Source organism: Grampus griseus, assembly GCF_964374135.1.
Source record: "Grampus griseus genome assembly, chromosome: 21".
Lineage (NCBI taxonomy): Eukaryota > Metazoa > Chordata > Mammalia > Artiodactyla > Delphinidae > Grampus > Grampus griseus.
Window position 1 is genome coordinate 24,183,818 of NC_139015.1, and position 20,398 is coordinate 24,204,215.

Sequence of the window (20,398 nt, forward strand, 5' to 3'; positions counted from 1 at the left end):
CCCGCAGGTAAACAGGCCGGCGAGGCGCAGGGCGCTGCCGCCGCGGTCGCCCAGCGATTTCCAGGCACGCAACTCCGCCTCCAGGGATCTCTCCCTCGCGCGCTCGCCCCGCCGCCCGCTCGCAGCCTCAGCAGCCGCCGCAGCATCACTTCACACAAAGGACTGTTCCCCGCCGAGCAGCACCTCCACGTCCTCCTCCGGTGACGGCAGCCCCGACAGCCGGGCTCGGGCGCGGCGGCGGCGCGGGGAGGACCTGTCACTCCCAGCAACCGCGGCGGCGGCTTTTTTTTTTTTCTATTTTGCTTAAAAAAACATTTTTTTTTTTTGCCCTTATACTGCTTGGCCTTTCTGTGGTTCCACCCACCTCTTCTCTCCCTTCCTCCTCCTCCTCCCGTAAACAACTCTCCCACAGCTCCCGCCAATAAATAAATTAGGAGGAGGGTAAGGGGGAGGGGTGCGGGGGGAGGAGGGGAGAGGAAAAGGGAGGCAGCGCGAGGGAGCGAGGCAGAGTCCGAACCAACAGCCAAGAGACCGCACGCACCTCGCACCATGAGATGGCGACGCGCCCCGCGCCGCTCCGAGAGGACCGGACCCCGGGCCCCGCGCCCCGGCCCTGACGCCCGCTCGCCGCCGCCGCCGCCGCTGCTGCTGCTGCTGCTGTGGACCGCGGCCCTGGCGCCGGGGGCGGCCGCCGGCGACGAGGCGGCTCCCGCGGGGGCCTCGGTGTGCTACGCGTCCCCGCCCAGCGTGGGCTCGGTGCAGGAGCTGGCTCAGCGCGCCGCGGTGGTGATAGAGGGAAAGGTGCACGCGCCGCGGCGGCAGCAGGGGGCACTCGACAGGAAGGCAGCGGCGGCGGCGGCGGCGGGCGAGGCAGGGGCGTGGGGAGGCGAGCGCCAGCCGTCAGCCGCCGGCCCGGGAGCGCTGCCCGCCGCCAACCGGACCGTGCACCCGTGGCCCACGGGCCCCGCGCCCAGCGCCGCCGAGCCCGGAGACGAGGCGCCCTATCTGGTGAAGGTGCACCAGGTGTGGGCGGTGAAAGCCGGGGGCTTGAAGAAGGACTCGCTGCTCACCGTGCGCCTGGGCGCCTGGGGCCACCCCGCGTTCCCCTCCTGCGGGCGGCTCAAGGAGGACAGCAGGTATATCTTCTTCATGGAGCCCGATGCCAACAGCAGCGGCCGTGCGCCGGCCGCCTTCCGAGCATCCTTCCCCCCTCTCGAGACGGGCCGGAACCTCAAGAAGGAAGTCAGCCGGGTGCTGTGCAAGCGGTGCGGTAAGTTCCTCGCCTCGCGGGGCGCGCTCGGGCGGGGCGGGGAGGGCGCACTCCCGGGGCGCGGCGGGCGCCGGGCTTTCGACGGACGCGGTCTGAGCGGTGGAGTTTCGGGCTTGGAAGCCTCTGGGCGATCCTCAGAGGAGGAGGGTTCGCGGATTGGATTCCACGGGCAGCGCCTTCTCCAGTGTCCCGGTTTCGAGGCATTGCCATTGGTGAAAGCCCAAGTTTGGTCCTCGGTTGGGGCCGCCTCAAACTTTTTAATTCCTTGGGGTTTCGTTCGCCAAGTAGAATGGAAATGGGCCGGCTGCTTTCTTGCGCGTGCCTTCTTGAACTCTTTCGTTAGGAGTTGCTGTTAAGGGCAGCCGTGTGGGGCTTTTCCTCTGAAGGAGGAAAGGTGAGTCGGACAGGACTGTAAAGTCTTCCCATCACTTCGAGTCCGGAGTGTGGACTTGGTCAGGGGTTTGTGTCGTCTATGGAGAGTCCAACAAGAAAAGGACAGAGCACTGCGATTCCCCTTGCGATGTGGCAGAGTTTTTGGCGAACTCATTGTCTGAACAGACAGGTGCAGTCTGCACTTTGTGAAAATGTGTATGTGAGAAGTATATAAAGTTGGGTGTTTTCTTTCTGCTGACATCATGTCAAGAATTTTTGTTTTCATAGTATTTTCGTTTGGAGTATGCTTTGGCACGTCAGGGCGTCAGAACAGATGAGTGTCATTATGGAGCTTCGCATGTGTAGGCCCTTAAGGAGAATTTCGGAAGATAAGTTTAGCAATCGTGTTTCAAAGACCTTTCCCGATTTTACCACTGCAAAGGGTTCTTCCCAGGTCTCCTTAGTATTATCAGGTCCGAGAAATCAGCTGATAAGCTGATTACATTTCTGAAGTAGCATTACGTTTATGCCATTCATAAAGTAATTTCTAGGTTCTAAATATTTGTGTAATTTCCTGATGATCATGTAATCACTAAAACATAGGGGGTTTCGTCTCAAACCAAAAATTAACATGATTACACATCACAGATTCTAACGTGAGTAATAGTTTTCCCCTGGTCTTGATGTATCCGTCTGATAGATGGTTGGGTTAATTGAATTTTTACAAAACTCAGCACCATGCCATGCTGGGTCCGCCTGTGATGTACAGTGCGTCAGCTGTTTTCAATTCGTATCAGGTGATGGTTATTTAAATTTCTGATGAGCATTTCTGATGCTTGTAGCCTGCGGTTAATTGATGCCTACCGATTTGGTTTTGATGTCAGGGAAGAGCATTGCTTATCCTCCATTGCCTTATTTTCACAATGCACTTTGTGCGCCAGAGACCTGTTAAGATTGCACCACTCTGTGGCCGGAAGCTGTTCTCAAACAGTGGTGCTGAAGAAAGCTGAGTGATGTTGGGATTCCCCGGGTCTGGCTGATAGATGTCACTATAAAACATGGGAAACTCTCTGCTGGGAGCTGTCTTTATTAGGAAACACAAAAGCTCCTCACCATTGAACTGCATCATATGTTATTCTGTTAGAGAATCTGAAACAAAACATTTTAAGCCACGCTGTCATCCCATTTTCACGTGTTTTATTGTATGCCGTTCAGGAAGGATTTTGCTTTTACCCCAAACCATATGAGTGGTGGATCACTTACTGCACATGGTGGAAGTTAATATAAAGGGGATCGTAGTTGGCACTGATGCCTAGGATGGGGGGTGGAGTGTTGCTAGATAAGCCATGGTGTTAGTTACGCCTTCAAACTAGAAGGAGATGTCAGCTTTCAGGGGTAAACTTCTTATAAGTGTCCAGAGGACGCTTGGAAATGGAAAATTCATGTTGTGTGGAGAAATACTATTTTCGTGCTTCTAAGCCGAAAAAGCTTCACTAAAGGTAGTCTTGCCTTTTTGTTTGCCAGTCAAAGGAAATACCTAGTTGTAAGTTGTGGCATGCTAAACAAAGCAGGGTTGTTTTTTTAAATGAACTGGAAATCTCCTGCGTGTAATGTAGTAGATTAAGAAATCATGAAGTTACTGCTTCAGGTTTGTGTAATTATTGTGTATGTTTGGTGATTTTAGGGTTACGTACTTTAAATTACGATACCGCGTGAAACTTTAATAGGTTGAGCTAAAGACTAACTGAAATCGTGCTCAAAGTTTCTCTTGGATTTTTACGAACATAGTAGTTATTGTGACATTGTAGGCTATAAGTAAATAGTATAAGCTGTTTTATATAAGGAAACTCAGTAAGTCCATACTTGGAATGTGGGGTGTAAAAGTGTGTATGTGTGTGAAAACTTGTGAATTCTTCCAGTTGTGTGGTCTGGTTTAACAGTGCCATTCAGAACTTACCAGGCAAAGGAACACAAATTGGGCAAAAAAAAATGTACAGAGAGAATAGGGACTGATTTGTCGTGGTTGAGCTGCTTCTGTGTGCTTCTGGTCAGGAGATTTCAGGGAGAGTGATGGAGCAGAGGGTTCTTATCTAACCACACGAAGCTGCCCTGGGGGCGCGATGGTTGTTCCTGCCTGAGCCCTGATGCTAGGCTGGAGAGGGGATATAGCCAAGTCATTTTGTGATATCGTACCCAGGGCAACAGTTTCCAGCTCTCCTTTGCTCAGCTGCAGTGTTGTTTCCTACAAGTTGCTTCCTAGTGTAGAAACGACACGTGCAACAGATTAGCCTTAGGGTTGAGCTACTTGAAGTCTTCCCTGAATTATTTTTTCTCTCCTCCCCGTCCCCTCTCCCCATCTAAGAGAAACTCCTGAGTAGAGTCTGTATAAAAAGAAGCTCTCCTCTGAACAACGGACTTTTGGAAACAAAAACTGTGTAGTGTATTTGAGGTGACAACACAGAACCTCATAGCTTGTTTGCTTTATGTTGGAGGTTTGTGTGAACTATACTTCCTTTACAGTTAAATTCTTCCCAGTCTTTGCTTTCTCTCTTGCTCACTACACAGGCTAAGACATTTCTAGGTTTTATATTTATTGGAATGGAGAATAATTTGCTGTGCAATTAAATTGCCATTATTCAAGCAAATCATTGTTTGATGTACTACACTTCTAGTTTTCAAAGCATTGCGGTTATACTAGGCTGTAACTGATTCCCAAAAAGGAGTAAAAATACTGATGTTGAATAACATCTATAATTGGGCCATGCAAGATTTGTACATCAGTTGTGTTCTTACAAGCCAATCTAAATATTCAGTATATTATATCATATTGGAATGTGTAATAATGCAAACATGTTTGTCAGATATTTATGATCAACGTCTTTCTTTTTCTCATGTCCTCAGTAACTGTTTCATAAAGTGTGCTGACCTTATGGTGTTATGAAAATGACAGAAATGCTGCAGGGATTTGCCAGCCAACTATTGAAGAGAATTATTCTTAATAAAAGCTATATTAAGGGTAGAGCAATAGGAACAGATACAGCTTGGCTACTTGTCTATCATAAATGTGTAAACGTAATTTCCCAAGTGCTTGTGATGGCGCTCTCTAAACTGTATAAATCTTACTGTCAATTCTGTACTGTATTTAAAACACTTCTTTCTGTTGAGTAGAGAAACCGTGTATGTATTTATATATATTTATTTTAAAAAATGAAACCAAGATGGGTCCTTTGGGAAAACAACTCTTTGGAATAAAAATATTTTAAAAGATGAATTTAAATATCTGAATCAGTATATTACAGGCACTAGGGGATCGTTCTCATCAAGTTGTGGGAGATCTATAAATCCTCTGGATCTAGGGAAAGTTTTACCATATGTCTTAATGTATTAGGTAAGACCAGGAAGCTTAAACAGCCCTGAGGGTCAAAACAATGGGCTGTGCTTCCGCTGGCCTGTATATTTATAGCAAATGAGAGCAAAAGACGTGATTGGGCGGGTTATTGCCCTTGTCAAATGCAATCTATTCATTGTTCAGGAAATCTCCTTTGCTTCGATGCCCATTTTCTTCCTGTTATTTTTTTCTTAATTATAAACATAACATCTTTTAAAACCTATTTTTAAATTTCAGTGACAAGTGATGAACTGGCCAGGTGTCCAAAGATCTTGAAACTCTCATCTGCCCTCAGTACTTAGCAATACTTAGGTTTTTTGTTTGGTTGTTTTTGATATGCTCAAATGATGTGGAAACATTATGTGTGTAGGTAATTCTGATTGAATGGGTATCTTGATTAGCCTTATATAAATGAATGATAATGAAAACAAAGTATATAATGAGAAACAGTGGTAGGGATTCATGTATTATTACAGTCATTGAAAGTATATAATGAAGAAAGTTTGTAAAGAAAACAAAAGGTTAAAAAAATAATTAGGGCTCTTATGGACTCATGCAGTTTGTTACCAAAAACAATAGTGTAACAACATGTTTTCGTCAAAGTTTTCATAAGAAAGTGAGAAACGAATCTTTAACGTCCTTACTTTGTAGACAGTTTTCCATTCAAGTATGAATGCTCTAAATTTGCGCATGCACATTTTACTCTGGGCTGTTACGTTATCATGACATTTAAGTTAAAATGAAAGTAACATTATGAAAGAACGTATGACCTAGCCCCTGTCCCAAATTTCAGTCACTTTCTAATACTTGAACAGCTGATTAGTGATACAGCCTGTCACATTTTAAAATGTAAAGTTGAATTATTTGCACATTTACAGAATTCAGAGCTAAGTCTTATTAAGTGCTAGTTGAGAGGCTGTATTTCGTAGTACTGTGTTTTCATATTGTTTAGGGCGGTGATGGGCTTGAGTTAAGCCTGTTTCTGAAGGCTTGTCTCCTGACTCTCCATCTGCAAATGATCCGTACAGGTCGAAGAAGATTTAAGAAAAAAGACATTTTGGTGAAGTTGAAAGCTTAAAATGGGTTGACGAATCTCTGCTCCGCATAGATCTGAATGTTAGGAAATAGTCCCCCCAACACAGACTTGCCCCCAGCCATCCTCGAACGAGATGCCTAAGTGGTAATTGACATTATTTTCTTAGTCTTCCAGAGAACCAGGATATTTTTCCCTTTGGAAAATAGTTTCCTGAGAAACTGTATCCTAACCTTGATTCTCCCCATCAGGACCTAGCCCAATTTATATCCTGTTTTTTTTTTTTTTTTTTTTAAATAACTAAAAAAACAAAAAGTTTACTCACAGCTTGGATGGTACAGGGGAGACAGAGGTATCAGTTCCTAACTCAGGCTTCAGCTGTGTCTTCCCTTCATCTCTATTTCCTTTGTGAGGACACTGCAGGGTAAAGCTTTAGGTAAACGATGGGGCCCATCAGTGGATCTGAGTCTTCAAGAGAGCAAAGGATGTATTGATGCTTGCTCATCGTCACACTGACAAGTCTTCTCTTGACACCTTGGAATTCCGCTGTCTGGGTCTAAGTGTGTCAGAATACGGAGGTCCTAGATCACAAGACGTGAATGTTGGGAGTTCCCTGGTGGCCTAGTGGTTAGGATTCTGGGCTTTCACTGTCAGGGCCTGGGTTCAATCCCTGCTCAGGGAACTGAGAATCCTGCAAGCTGCACGGTGCAAAAAAAAAAAAAAAAAAAAAAAAAAGATGTGAATTTACAATAGGTGTCTTTCAGTTCCTGATAGGCTCTTTGTTCCTCCCATGAAGACATAGATGGTAACCCGCATTGCATCTCTATTTCAGGGGCTTCCCCGCTACAAAGCCCGGCTTTGGAGATCTGCCCCAGTCAGTGTGCTGGGGACTAGAAGAGCACAGCTCCGAGTGCTGCCTGCTTCTGGAGCTGGGGGCCAGGTTTAGGAGGTCATGCCCAGAGCCTAGGGGAGGGAATTACTTCTTTCGCTCTGCTGTGCCACCAAGTGTGAGCTGAACAGAGCCCAGCACAAGGGAACATGCCTGATGTGAGCCCTAGGGTCTTGGTGGTGGGCACACCCGTGAGCCCGGGGCATGGAGGGGTCATGATCAGAGAGGTGAAGCCCTCTCTGCTTTGCTGCATTAGGAAAGTCACAGCAGTAATACTGTTGTCCCAAACATTTGTCTCTAGTCTGCGAATTGCTGTTAAGGCAAAAGAAGCTAAAAAATTGAGGGGCTTTCTAAGACCACTGGGTTATAACTATTACTCGTTGAGTTTGTGTCTTTTTTTCCCTCTGTGATAGACACATGTTGCCTGACCCGTGTGGGTTAAATACGTGTTAAATAATCAAATGAATAAATGAACGAAGCATCCTGGATGCTTGTTGGATGGTGTTGGATGGTGGCAATCACTGTTCTAGGCTGAATTTTGGAGAAAACAAAACCTCTGATTCTTTCTCTTCAGCTCTCTAATTTGGTGAGCTAGCCTCTTTGTAGGAAGTACATTTAGAACCACATCCTGTCAGGACACCATTTCCTCCTCTGGATCAACCTTTGGGCTTCCAAGAAAGGTTATTTAATTTCCTAAAATTTGTTTTTTTCATAACTTATTCCTGGATTTTAGTATTCTGTATTCTGTGTACTCTATAGCCCCAGCTGGGGAACAGAATTCCCTGTGTTGTAAAGACTTCCAAGCACAAAAGGGGTTTTCGATTGTCAATGGATCCCTGCCACTGTTTTGAGCAGACCCATTACCAAATCATCCCAACCAATTTTGTTTTGGGTACTAGATCTCAGCTCTCAGGAATTCTGTGTTCTCCCTGATCTCCCCCAAGGTGTTTCACCACGTCAGCCCTGTAAGTGCAGTTCTTGTAACTGAGGATGGAAAAGACTGCTTGTATCCCTCAGAAGTAATAAGAAAAGATTTTGGATGACTTACTTTTCACTTTTTCTTTCCTTTGTCGTGAACATCCAGTCAGCTCTTGGTTAGAATGTAGGTGGGACGGCGCCTGTCCATGTGGGCTCTGGTGAACAATGAGATCCTTTTCCTCCACTTTTTTGGTCGGCCTTGGGGACACCATGGGCGATGTGTCATCTGTGAAGCAGCAGATGCGGTGGTGGCATTTTCTTCTACCGCAGGGAGCATCCTGGCTGCAACTCAGTGCAGACCTGGAGAGGAGGTTCTGTCTACTGAGGAGGAGAAGGGTAGCTGTCGTTGTTTCAGGTAAAATTGATCATTAGACTTGGTCCTCGGGAGGTGATTCTGACAGTGGAGGCCCTTCGGTGGCTGCCTGGATGGAGATGTTCCACTCAAGAGTTCATTGTCATGCCATCAGCACACAAGGACCACAGCTTTGAAATTTCCCCGGCTCTCTATTTCTTTGCAAGTCTGGACACCTCTGAGATACTCTTTCCTCCGAGGTCCTCATTCCCATCCACTGAGATGGCTCACATCTTTTCCTCAGAAATCGTGGCAACTTTTCTTTAATTGCAGTGGGAATTTTATTAGAAAGTCAAGCATTTTTGGACCACAGTCTTATTCTGGTGAGTGTGTTTTTCCCCCAAGTTGTAATAACATAAAAGTCACCATTTAAGTTATTTCTAAGTTGCAGTTCAGTGGCATTAAGTATTCACATGCCACCATCACCACCATCGATCTCCAAAAGTTTGTCATCTTCCCAAACTGAAACTCCAAACCAATTAAACAAGAATTCCCTATTCGCTCTCCTCCAGCCCCTGGCAACTACCGTTCTGATTTGTCTCCATAATTTGACTCTATTTTACCTCCTTTTAGTGGAACCACACAGTATTTGCCTTTTTGTTACTGGCTATTTCCCTCGGCATAATGAATTTGAGACTCATCTATGTTGTAGCATGTGTCAGAATTTCATTCCGTTTGAAGGCTGAATAATATTCCATTGCATGTATGTACCACATTGTTTATCTGTCAGTGGACACTTGGGTTGTTTCTACCTTTTGGCTGTTGTCAATAATGCTGCTATGAACATGGGTGTACAAATATCTGTTCGAGACCCTGCTTTCAATTCTTCTGGATACATATCCAGAAGTGGAATTGCTGGATCATATGGTAATTTGATGTTTAATTTTTGGAAGAACTGCCATGCTGTTTTCCACAGTAGCTGTACCATTTTACATTCCCACCGGCAATGCACAAGGGTTCCAATGTCTTCACGTTCCCGCCAATGTGTATTATTTTCTATTGGTTTGATGATAGGCATCCTGATGGGTGTGAAGTGGTGATGAGCAGTTTTTGTATTGTTGTTGTTTTCTATTCAAAGTTAGTGCTTCTAATTACACTGTCATTAATAAACAAAAGTTCCCAGAAACAGAGGTGTTCATCTGTCCATCTCTTAATTTACCCAGCATTTAGGCTCCTGAATCTGAAGCCACCAAATAACGAAATTACAATAGATAATAGCTTAATAAAAACCAATAAAAGGTTTAAAGGTTAAAGTTAGCCTCTAGTCACTATTCATATTGCTATCAACATGGTCCAGAGAGACTCCTTATCATACCCGGATTAGTATCAGCATCTTTTAATTTTTATTTATTCATTGTTTCCTTTTTTATAATTTCCCTGCCTCTGTTCTGTCCATTGCTGCAAACTGACTTTCGTTAAACCCTGCACTGGAGGACGAATCGCTCTAAAATACTACTTTTACGAGACCTCTTTTTCTGCTCAAACTTTCAATGGATGCATCATAGTTACCTCTAGACCCTGACGTTCAGGGTCCTCCTTAATCCAAACCGAGCCTAATCTTTGTCACTTGTACTATGTGAACGATTTTATCCAGGCTGCTTCATGAACAGGCCGTGTACTTTCCTAATCCTCTAGTTTTTTGTGTTTTTTTTTGCGGTACACGGGCCTCTCACTGCTGCGGCCTCTGCCGTTGTGGAGCACAGGCTCCAGACGCGCAGGCTCAGCGGCCATGGCTCACGGGCCCAGCCGCTCCGCGGCGTGTGGGATCTTCCCGGACCGGGGCACGAACCCGTGTACCCTGCATCGGCAGGCGGACTCTTAACCACTGCACCACCAGGGAAGCCCTAATCCTCTAGTTTTTACATATGCCACTTCCTCTGCCTGGGTCTGCTTCTTCCCTCATTTCTGTCCACAGAAATTCTGTGTCTCCTTCAAGGGACTGCTATATCCTACTGCTTCCACAACAGTCCTAATAACGATCCTGCCAGAAATACTCACTCTAGCCTTTGAATACAGAGCACCATATAAAGTATGTTTTACTCCATACTTTATACGTGGTGCATTTCAAATTTCCCTTATGTTATCTTTGGTTTTTAAAAACTGATGTGTTTAACAGTTTTTCTAGCTGTGAATGTCTTGCCTCACCTGGGAGACCACAGTATCCTTGCAGTCAGACACTTGGGGTGTCCTCAGCTTATTCACAAGTGAAAAGTGCCCCAGCCTTAGAGTCAGGAGAACTCCTTTCCACTTCTAGCTTTGTAGTTTAGTACCTGGGTGGTTTGGGGTGAGTAACTTTACCTCTTTGGGCCTCAGTTCCCTAATATGCAGCATGAGAAGGTGGAAGTAAAGAGCTTTCCATGGTCCATTCAATCTGCATCTGGTTCTCATCTCAGAAATGACCCAACATGCAAACCCCTTCTGCTACTGCCCGAGGAGCTTTTCTTTCCCTCTCTCCTCATTTTAGTCTTGTTCTGTGGAGAAGAGTCATGGAAAAACAATTGTGAAACTTTTGGACACTCCGAAAGAGGAGTGACAGCTTAAGTAGAGTGAAAAAGCGTCTCCCCTTTTCCTCCAAAGCTTTTCGCCTCCCTTGCCTTTTGGGTCATTTTATTACACTGTCAAAGAGTAGTTATTTGTGTTCATGAGCATCGTCTTTTCAAAAAGCAGATACTGTCTTTGAAGCTATAAAGTATGATTAATATATTAATTTACAACTGTAAACTTTTAAAGCAAGAAGTTCAGTCATTTGTTTTATAAAATGACAAAGAAGATTCGAAGTGCTTTACTATGAATTTTAATTTATCTATTTTAACAGTGTAAGTCTGACACTGTTTTAGGTTTTTAATCATTAGTGCTGTTGTGGAAATGGACGAGACCAGCGCAGAGAGTAGGGAAATCCTGGTTTCCAGCCAGATGGTACCAGTTCTGATGGTGGTGGGGAGAGAGTTCCCACCTTCATGCAGAATTGGGTTAAAAGACCTTTCTCAGCTTATGATATTTATGGTTGGGGCCAGAAGATGATAGATTTTAGTCCCTTTGTGAGTAGAAGGAGCAATACAGAAGCAAGTTGTCAGATGAGAAATAATTGGATCTTTTAAAATCACTGCATGAAGAGGCGTTGGCAGTGCCACACGGGCCGGGCACGACTCAACTGCGTCGTGTCTAGTTTTGTTTTGCTCCTTCCTTTGCCTCTGATGAGTTCAGCTATTCCAGCAGATCTAATGGTGCTTAGAAACCATGGCTCCTAGGTCCATATCTCTAGCCCAGGCCCTATTTTCTGGCTCCAGATCAGTATATTCAAGCACTTACCAGATAACCCACCCAAATGTCCTACAGACACTTCACAGTAAACACATTGAACAGGATCTCATCATGTCCCCTGGCAGTCCGTCTGGACACCTGGATACTAATGATGAAACTGCTATCGCGACTCCTATTACAGTCACTGCTGTTACTACCAGTGGCTTCCTGGAGTGACAGCTTATTCTATGCCACATAGAGTAGTAAGTGCTCATAAGAGCTTAGTTAACTCCTCACCATGTGGTAGCATCAGTGTCTTCCTAGTTAGCCCAACCGGAAACCTCTGCTTCTGCCCCATATCCATTTGGTGACCAGATCTCATTGATTCTACCTCCTTAACACATCTCAGACCCCCCCCTTCTACCCCAACTCCACTGTTTCTGTAGCAGTTCTCAGCCTTATTGGAACAGCCTCTTATCTTTGCTTAGGGATTCTCCTCGTCTTAAATTCATTCTCTGAACTATTGCTAATGATCTTTCCAAAGCAGAAAAGATGGTACTATATACCCTTGCTTAAACCTCTTCAGCTGCCATCAGGATAAAATCTGAACTCCTTAGGATGGCTTAGAAGGCATTCACCTTTTATCCAAGTGTTCTTATCCAATTTCTTCTCCTACCTGGAACCCTGTGCTACACTGACGGCATGGCTCCCCACGTGCCAAGTGGCTGGAGGGATGTTTACATTTACACCTACAGTTCGTTCTTCCCCAGAACGGTCTGCTTCTCTATCTACTTTCTGTGCCTTTGCTACCCGTTGTACCAGACTATGTCCTTCAGTGGGAGGACGGTTACATAAAACTGTATGGCTATATAATGGATTGTGTTGTCTTTAAGAATCTTGTTGTAGAAGAAAGTATAATGACTTATAGATACATTCATAGTGTATTGTCAAGTGAAAAAATATAGTGCAGACTGTATAATTGCTTTTACTATTACCTATCTATTTATATCCATCTGTCAATCTAAAGAGAAATAAAAGCCTGGAAATCTATATAACAAAATGTTAGTTAGGCATTAGAATGATTGATTTTAGGAATTTCATGTGTATTTCTAGAATTTCTATAGTGATTATGTATTCCTTTTAATAAGGAAAAGGAATACATGCTGTTTTTAATAGAAATACTGACAAAGACTGAATCTTACTTAAGGGAATTGGTCCCTTTTGAGCATTGCCTTTCTCATAGTAGATGTACTAGTTAGGGTAGGCCAACTGCTGTAAGAAATGGTACCCCAAATATATTACAGTGCAAATTCAATAGTTCATTTCTGCCGGTGAGTAGACAGACACAAGATATTCTAGTCTTTCCTTTCCTCTGAAAGAGACGGGTGCTGACACCTGAGGCATAGCTGAACCTCACTTCCGACCAAATTGGTTGAAATAGGCAGGGTTCCAATTTGCAATGGTCATTTTATTCCTAATGGCTCAGCTGTCCTTCGGAAAGGAGACAGATTTGCCTTTTGCTGCCTCATTGCAGTGGGTGAGCCGAATAGTTACATGCAGAGCAGACATCACAGCCGTCCATGTTCACGGTAGATAAATACCATATGAGCTATGTGCTCTGTCTTGTGTTCAACTTCACATTTTGCAGGTTGGTTTTGCATTAAATCTTTTTTTTTTTAACATTTTATTTTATATTGGAGTATAGTCGATTAATAGTGTTGTGTTTTGGGTTGCCAGCAAAGTGATTCAGTTATACGTATACATGTATCTATTCTTTTTCAAATTCTTTTCCCATTCAGGTTGTTACGTAATACTGAGACGAGTTCCCTGCGCTATACAGTAGGTCTTTGTTGGTTATTCACTTTATTTTTTTCCTTTATAGCAGCGTGTACATGTCAGTCCTCAACTCCCTAAACTATCCCTCCCCCAACTCTTCCCCCCTGGTAACCATAAGTTCTCTGAGTCTGTTTCTGTTTTATAAATAAGTTCATTTGTATCATTTTTTTTTAAGATTCTCCGTATAAGTGATATCATACAATATTTCTCTGTCTTACTTCACTAAATCTTTAAGGTTTTGCGCTAACACTTAAAGGTATGATGCTCACTATGTCTGATTTCATCTCCTACCACTGGAAATGCAGAGGGTCAGGCCATGGTCACTGCCTTTCACTGGCATGTTGAGGATGCCTTTTAAAGCTCTGTGTTTAACAAATCATTTTGATATAGGGGCCGTGGAGAAATACTCTCAGGCTTTATCACTGCCGACTTAATTGGGTTTCATGATCACATTACTTAGTGGGATAAATTAAGAATGGCTGGTCAGGCTCCCCGTAGAAAGCAAAATGGTTAGGTCCAACCTGCCCAGTGTATGAACTGTATTGATGAGTAATCGTTCCACCATTTTAAATCACTTTTATTAACTTTTTTCATTGTTGTATTTCCAGGAACTTGCTAAATAACTGTCATTATGTACTCAGTAATATTTCTTTTTAAAATACTATCGAAAAGTCCATGAAAATTATTAAGTTGCCAATATTATCCACCTACTTCCTGTTAGTGAGGATTGTTGGTGATTTTATGATGTGCTGGTTGTATGCCTGTGCGTCCTTTGTGCAGCCCAGGAGGAAAAGGAACCAACTCATAACAGGTGAACGGAGACAATAAATGCATGGTTGTGAAGTTGTGTAAAATAATTAGTCTTTTGTGCATCTACATCGTGCACGTTATTGTTGTGCTCTTAAAATTTTTTATTAAATATTGAGAATATAAAGAGGATACTTAAGAATTATGTGTAGGGACGTCCCTGGTGGTCCAGTGGTTAAGACTCCGTGCTTCCACATCAGGGGGTGTGGGTTCGGTCCCTAGTTGGGGAACGAAGATCCCACATGCCACATGGCGGGACAAAAAACAAAACTAAGAAAGATTATGTGTAAAGGGTAGAGACTAATCATGTATGTGTGGTACTCTTTTTCACCCTCATCCTCGTCATGGGCCATTTGGCTCCACGAGGTTCTTGGGTTCCAGAACAGCTTAAGGCAGTGTCCTACCTGCAGGTCAGTCAAGGACGTATCTGTTCATTCATTCAAATGGATTAGAAATTTGTCGTTAATTTACCACTTCTTCAATCAATTTGTGTAGCCCCCCAAGTCCTATTCCTTTCCTCTTAGATTTAGGCACTCCTGACCTGTGAGAGAGACTGTAGGGGCCATTCTGAGGATGTTGCTTAAATGAATTACGAGAATCATGAGATCGCTTAACAGTGTAGGTAACTGATAGAAAAGGAGAAGCAGTGAGTACGCTTTACTAATTTACTGCTTCAGCAAATATTTATTGGGCATCCATTATTTGCTAGTCTTTCTACTGCTTTCTGGAATCCTGGTGATGAAGAAATTAGGCATGGCTCTTTCGAGCCAATAGGGTAGAATGAACAGTTACATAAAGGATTGTGATATATATTATATATATATATATAATATATATATAATTGTGCTAAGTTTTTATAGGGGAAAAAGTACAAGGTATCATGAGAACGTAGAACAGAAGACTCTAACTTAGTTTGAAAGATATCAGAAAGTCTCCTTGAGAGACATTTCTGATGGGAGTGGGGAGAGAGAAGGACATTTCCATTCCTGATGCAGGGAAGAGGAAAAGCAGAGAGGGCTGTCGGTGCAAAGGAGGCAAGACTGAGGTCTGAGAGGTGAGGAGAAAAATCAGATAATTTTGGCATTTTTAGGGTTCTTGACTTTGTCGTAGAAGCCTAGGAAACCACTGGAGGGTTTTTAAGTACATCAGTTATAAAATTTCCATTTTGAAAATATCACAACTGGCTGTTGTGCAGAGAACGGAGAGCAAAAGGGATGTTGGGTGCCTACAGGGAAGTTGGGGCTCCAAGTGGGATGAGGATGTGGGCTCACTCTAGAGAGGGAGCAGGAGGGATGAAGAGAAGCAAGAGGATTCGAGATGGTTTTGGAGGCATCTCTTCATCTTGGTTATGAAGGGGGATTGCCTGTAAAGGGGGATGTAGAGGCTGACCCCTGGGTTTCTGGTACGAGCCCTTGTGTGCGCGTTAGGAAGGGGGTGGGGAATGCTGCAGAAGGAGGGTGAAGCTTACTGTGTTTTTGATCCGTCCAAATGGAAATGCCAAGTCAGCACTTGGATGGATGGAACTCAGAAAAAGGAGTCTGAGTTGGATTTAGGAACGTGGGAGTTTTGGACAAGGACATGGTTATTTCTGTCCCCAGGGAGTAGATACAGTTGCTTGAGGGAGAGTGGGTAAAGGGTGAGGAAAGGTGAGGAGAAGATGAAGCATGAAGAACAGCAACCTTTAATGATGAGACACAGGAGGGGCCAGAGGTGACAGGGAGGGAGAAACCAGAGAAGGGAAAGGAAGACTTAGCAAGGAATCAGGATGGAAGAAGTGGTCAGCTGTGTCCCTAGAAAAATAATTTCGGAAGGTGGGGAAGGGAGAGCCTGCCCAGAGCAGCACTTCCTGAGTGCTGACTGCTGCCAAACGCTTTGCATTTTATTATTTCTTATTTTTAAGAATTGATTGGAGTATAGTTGATTTACAATGTTGTTAGTTTCATGTGTACAGCAAAGTGAATCAGTTACACGTATACATCTATCCACTCTTTTTTAGATTCTTTTCCCATATAGGTCATCACAGAGTATTGAGTAGAGTTCCTTGTGCTATACAGTAGGTCCTGATTAATCATCTACTTTATATATAGTAGTGTGTATTTGTCAATCCCGATCTCCCAGTTTATCTCCCCTGCCCCTGCTTTCCCCCATGGTAACCATAAGTTTGTTTTCTACATCTGTGACTATTTTTGTTTTGTAAATAAGTGCATTTGTACCATTTTTTGCATTTTAAAGTGCACCTAGTTTGTTAACAGCATGGAGGCTTTGTAAAGAGCTCTGGCCAAGTGCCAGGGGTGGACTCCAGACAGGGGTGGGTTGAAGTACTCGTGGCCAGCTTCTGGGTTATCAGGACTGGCTTTCAGCAATATTTTTATTTATTTGAACCTAGGCAGCAGGAAGCCATTTTAAAAACGCAACCAGGACTTCCCTGGTGGTGCAGTGGTTAAGAATCTGCCTGCCAATGCAGGGGACACGGGTTCGAGCCCTGGCCCGGGAAGATCCCACATGCTGCGGAGTAACTAAGCCCGTGTGCCACAACTACTGAGCCTGCGAGCCACAACTCCTGAAGCTGGCGAGCCACAACTAGTGAAGCCAGCGACCCACAACTACTGAAGCCAGTGAGCCACAACTACTGAGCCCGTGTGCTGCAAGTACTGAAGCCCACACGCCTAGAGCCCGTGCTCTGCAACAAGAGAAGCCACCGCAATGAGAAGTCCGCATACCACAAGGAAGAGTAGCCCCTGCTCGCCGCAACTAGAGAAAGACCACGTGCAGCAACAAAGACCCGACGTAGCCAAAAATAAATAATGAATAAATATATAAAAACGCGACCTTTTTTTGACATGGGGTTGGGAAGAACGACTATACTTGAAGGATCTAATAGGTAGTTTGTATAAAGATATGATTTTTTAAAAAATCATCAAATTGTTACATATAGTGTTAACTAAAGTGTTGCTGAAGGTCACCCTTTTATTAGTGTTTTTCCCCTTGGCTAAGAGTTCTGTGTACCACGTAAGCCGCTTCAGTGACAGATAATGGTTCAAATATTTCCTGACACGCTGACTTGAGAACTAACTACTGTCTCTCTACTAGGTACCTGGGTCCTATGGGAATTTAATGCTTAGTCACGTAAGAACTTGAGAAGTGACATTTGTCAATCTAATTTAAAAACATATTTGAGTCTAAAGGTCCTCGGACCATGTATTAGAGCTACCTCTATCTGAAGCTCTGACTGGGCATGTTATCGAGCGCCAGTCAGGAAATGCAAAGTTATTGTTCTGACAGTAACTGAATGCATTTCTCCTGCCCGTCTGTATACAGTCTTTTTACTGTCTAGTCGGCTGCTGAATTGATGCATTCATACCTGTATTTGCAGGAGGACTTGGAGCTACCATAGGAGGAATGGTTTTGAATTTCCTGTTTTCCTTTGTTTACTTTCTGTGCAATAATAGTGTTTTCGTGCAAGGATTTCTTTTGCACTGGGTTTGCCTGATTTTAATACAGCGTACGTAAGCTAAGAATCAGATTTATGAAGACTGTGCCTTTATAGATCAAAAGGAATGGAGGAAGGGATGAAAAGGAAATCTCCAAAAAAATAGGAAGAACAGCTCTGAAACCTTTGACCTCAGCAGCATCCCCCTTGGTCTAATTCACCCCGTAGAACCACACGTGGCTTTTTGGACCGAATGTTCTGATCTTGGACAAACAGGTGGCTTGCAAGCAGGGTTTGTACATTAGAGTATACAGATCCCTGGGCTTAACTCCTGGAGCTGATAATTCATTTGGTCCAGGGTTTTGTCCTGAGACTCTGCGTTTTGGGAACTGTCTTCAGGCAATCTGGGGTCCCTAATGTGTTTTCAATGCGTAAAACTGAGGCTTTTCTGGAAAATCAGAAGCTGGGTAAGAAAAGAGAGGATTAGAACTGACTGAGTTTCTCGAATGTGCCAAACATTCTTCACATATTTTACCTCCTTTATTCCTGAACACCGTCTTGCGAGGTATATCACTCTATTCCAATTTTAACTCAAGATTCAAAGAGGTTTGCAGAACTTTAAAGGTCAGGCAGCTGCTGGGAGGCAGAACATCTTTTTGCATTCAGGTCATTTGATTTCCTCTGTTAGAACCATGACGAGGATTGGAGCAATGCAGTCGGGGAGAATTCTAGTGACGCCTTCCTTTGAGCAGGCCATCTTACCCTCTCTGTCGTGGGGGGCACCCACGTTTGCTAGTGGACACTTTCCTATTTATCTTCAGAGAGTGTCCAGATGGGTGATTGGGTGGGGAGAACTGGATGCATTTTGAGGGTGTTGAAGTCAGATCCACTTGGGCAAAACCGTGTCTTCAACAGATGGCAACGAACAAGCCAGGTTATCCTGTTAAGAGTTGATATCGTTTCTCTAAAAGGTCTGTGCTAACAAGTGCGTGTCTGAATGAGCGGACACCACACATGAACATTAATCTTTCTCTGGGAAGGAAATGAGACCGGATGGGGTCCAAAAGGGACGATCTGGAGGCCGGCGTGGACTTAGCACCCAGCTTAAGGGTCAGGCCTTGCTCCCTGGACCTACCTCCATCGCTTGTGACCTTGGGAACATTCCTTGATGGTTCTAAACTTGATGCACAATGCAAATAATGTGTCTCTCTTAGAGATGAGGGAGTGTGGGCTGTGATAGTGTAGTTCGAGCACCTAGGTCATAGTAAGTGCCCTATTTATGCTAATTGGGAGAGTAAGGGGTAGTCACCATGGAGCCTGATTGGAGGCAGGGAGGATGCAGTGTAGCTGGGGACACGGCAGGAAGTAGCAGCAGAGGCGGAAGTAAAGATGAACATCACCTGCGTGAGTGCTGTGCTCTCCATTCCCTTAACGAATTCCTGTTGTTTTAATCTGGGGCACCAAAGGTTCTTTAACAGGGTGCTCCTCCAAGGGTGACGTGTGGGTCAGCAGCCTGGACCAGCCTGGTGCTCATTAACACGGCAGATTGAGGAGTCCGCTCCAGACCTACCGCTCTCCGTGTATTTCTGATGCTCTCTGAGGGCTGAGCTGCACTGCTTCCCGAGGCAGCCTCCCTCCGTGTGAATCATGTTTGGGAAGTTGCTTGGCCACAGAGGAGCGGGTGTCCAGGCTCAGCTGTGCTGGCTCTGCAGCGAGGGTTCTTTCTGCAGGATGCTGTAGATGGTTGGCAGGTGAAAGACACTGAGTGTGAAGGGGAAAAAAGAAAGTCTTACCTAGAAAAGTTAAATGATAACATGCCCTATCCAGATGAACTCCGGGACTGGCACCAAGAATGAGTAATAATGGGACACCAAGTAAGGATGCTCTCAGAAGAGCAGCGGGTACCATGCGGGCAGACAAGATGGTGGAAAGGGGGTTGAGAGAGTGTGTCTGAGACTCTCCGGGGAGAAGAGTGGAGACTCCCTCACACTGAACCCTGATGGGGGCAGGTGCCCTCAGGGAGGGGAATTGCAATGGCTTTAATCCAAGAATGACTTTGAGGGACGCTTCCAACAGATAGAGGAAGATCAACCTGCCAGACTCCACTTGCCCAGCTGGAGTGCACGATGGCTGCCCAGCCGTTTTAGGCTCTGGGCTTGGGGACGATTTTCCATCTTGCTGTGGGCTCTGTGGAACCGGGCCGAGAGTGGATTTTTTTGCATTTAGAACATCTTAGGGAATTGAGCAAGATGGAAACCAACCTTGGTAACGACAAAAAGCGGACATAATGCTGCTTTTTGTCTTCTCACTACAAATGATTAGAGGTTATTTGCTGTGCGCATTCTGTTCTAAGCTCTTCCTGTTTGTTATCTCACTGCATCCTGGTAATAATCCAGAGGTTGCCATCATTATACCCATTTTACCAGTGAAACTCTCCCAGTGCAGTTATGGTATTTGCCCAAGACACACAGCTAAGTGAGTGGTGAAGCTGGGATGCAGAACCAAATCAGTCTTGGTAGAAAGTTTCCTTGTATACTCAGTGCAGGTTTTCTCTACTTGGCTCCTAGAGAAAAATGAAAGGCACTGTGTGTGATGGCCATTATAATGTAACTAATGAAAGCAATAGTACGTATTCCCTGCCCTCCCTAATTCCACAGATACGTATTTATTGATCACTCGCTGCTCCTGGCGTGGTACAGTTGTTGTTAAGTGGGATATGGAGAAGTGTGAGGAATTTATAACCCAGCTGAGGAGAAAAGATAGGTGTACATTTAACCAGAATACAGGCATAACGTGTCACAAA

The 20,398-nt window shown here is 44.5% G+C and overlaps 1 protein-coding gene across 1 annotated transcript in view; it reads left to right on the forward strand.

The window, feature by feature from the left end:
* Positions 1–549: 549 nt before the first annotated feature.
* NRG1 (neuregulin 1) overlaps positions 550–20,398 on the forward strand; it is a gene marked incomplete at both ends in the record, with an annotated part of 1,016,643 nt that continues 996,794 nt past the window's right edge. The window contains one exon of the mRNA XM_082680216.1: positions 550–1,270. Coding sequence (XP_082536342.1) covers positions 550–1,270 — 721 coding nt within the window. The remainder of the gene's footprint in view (positions 1,271–20,398) is intronic.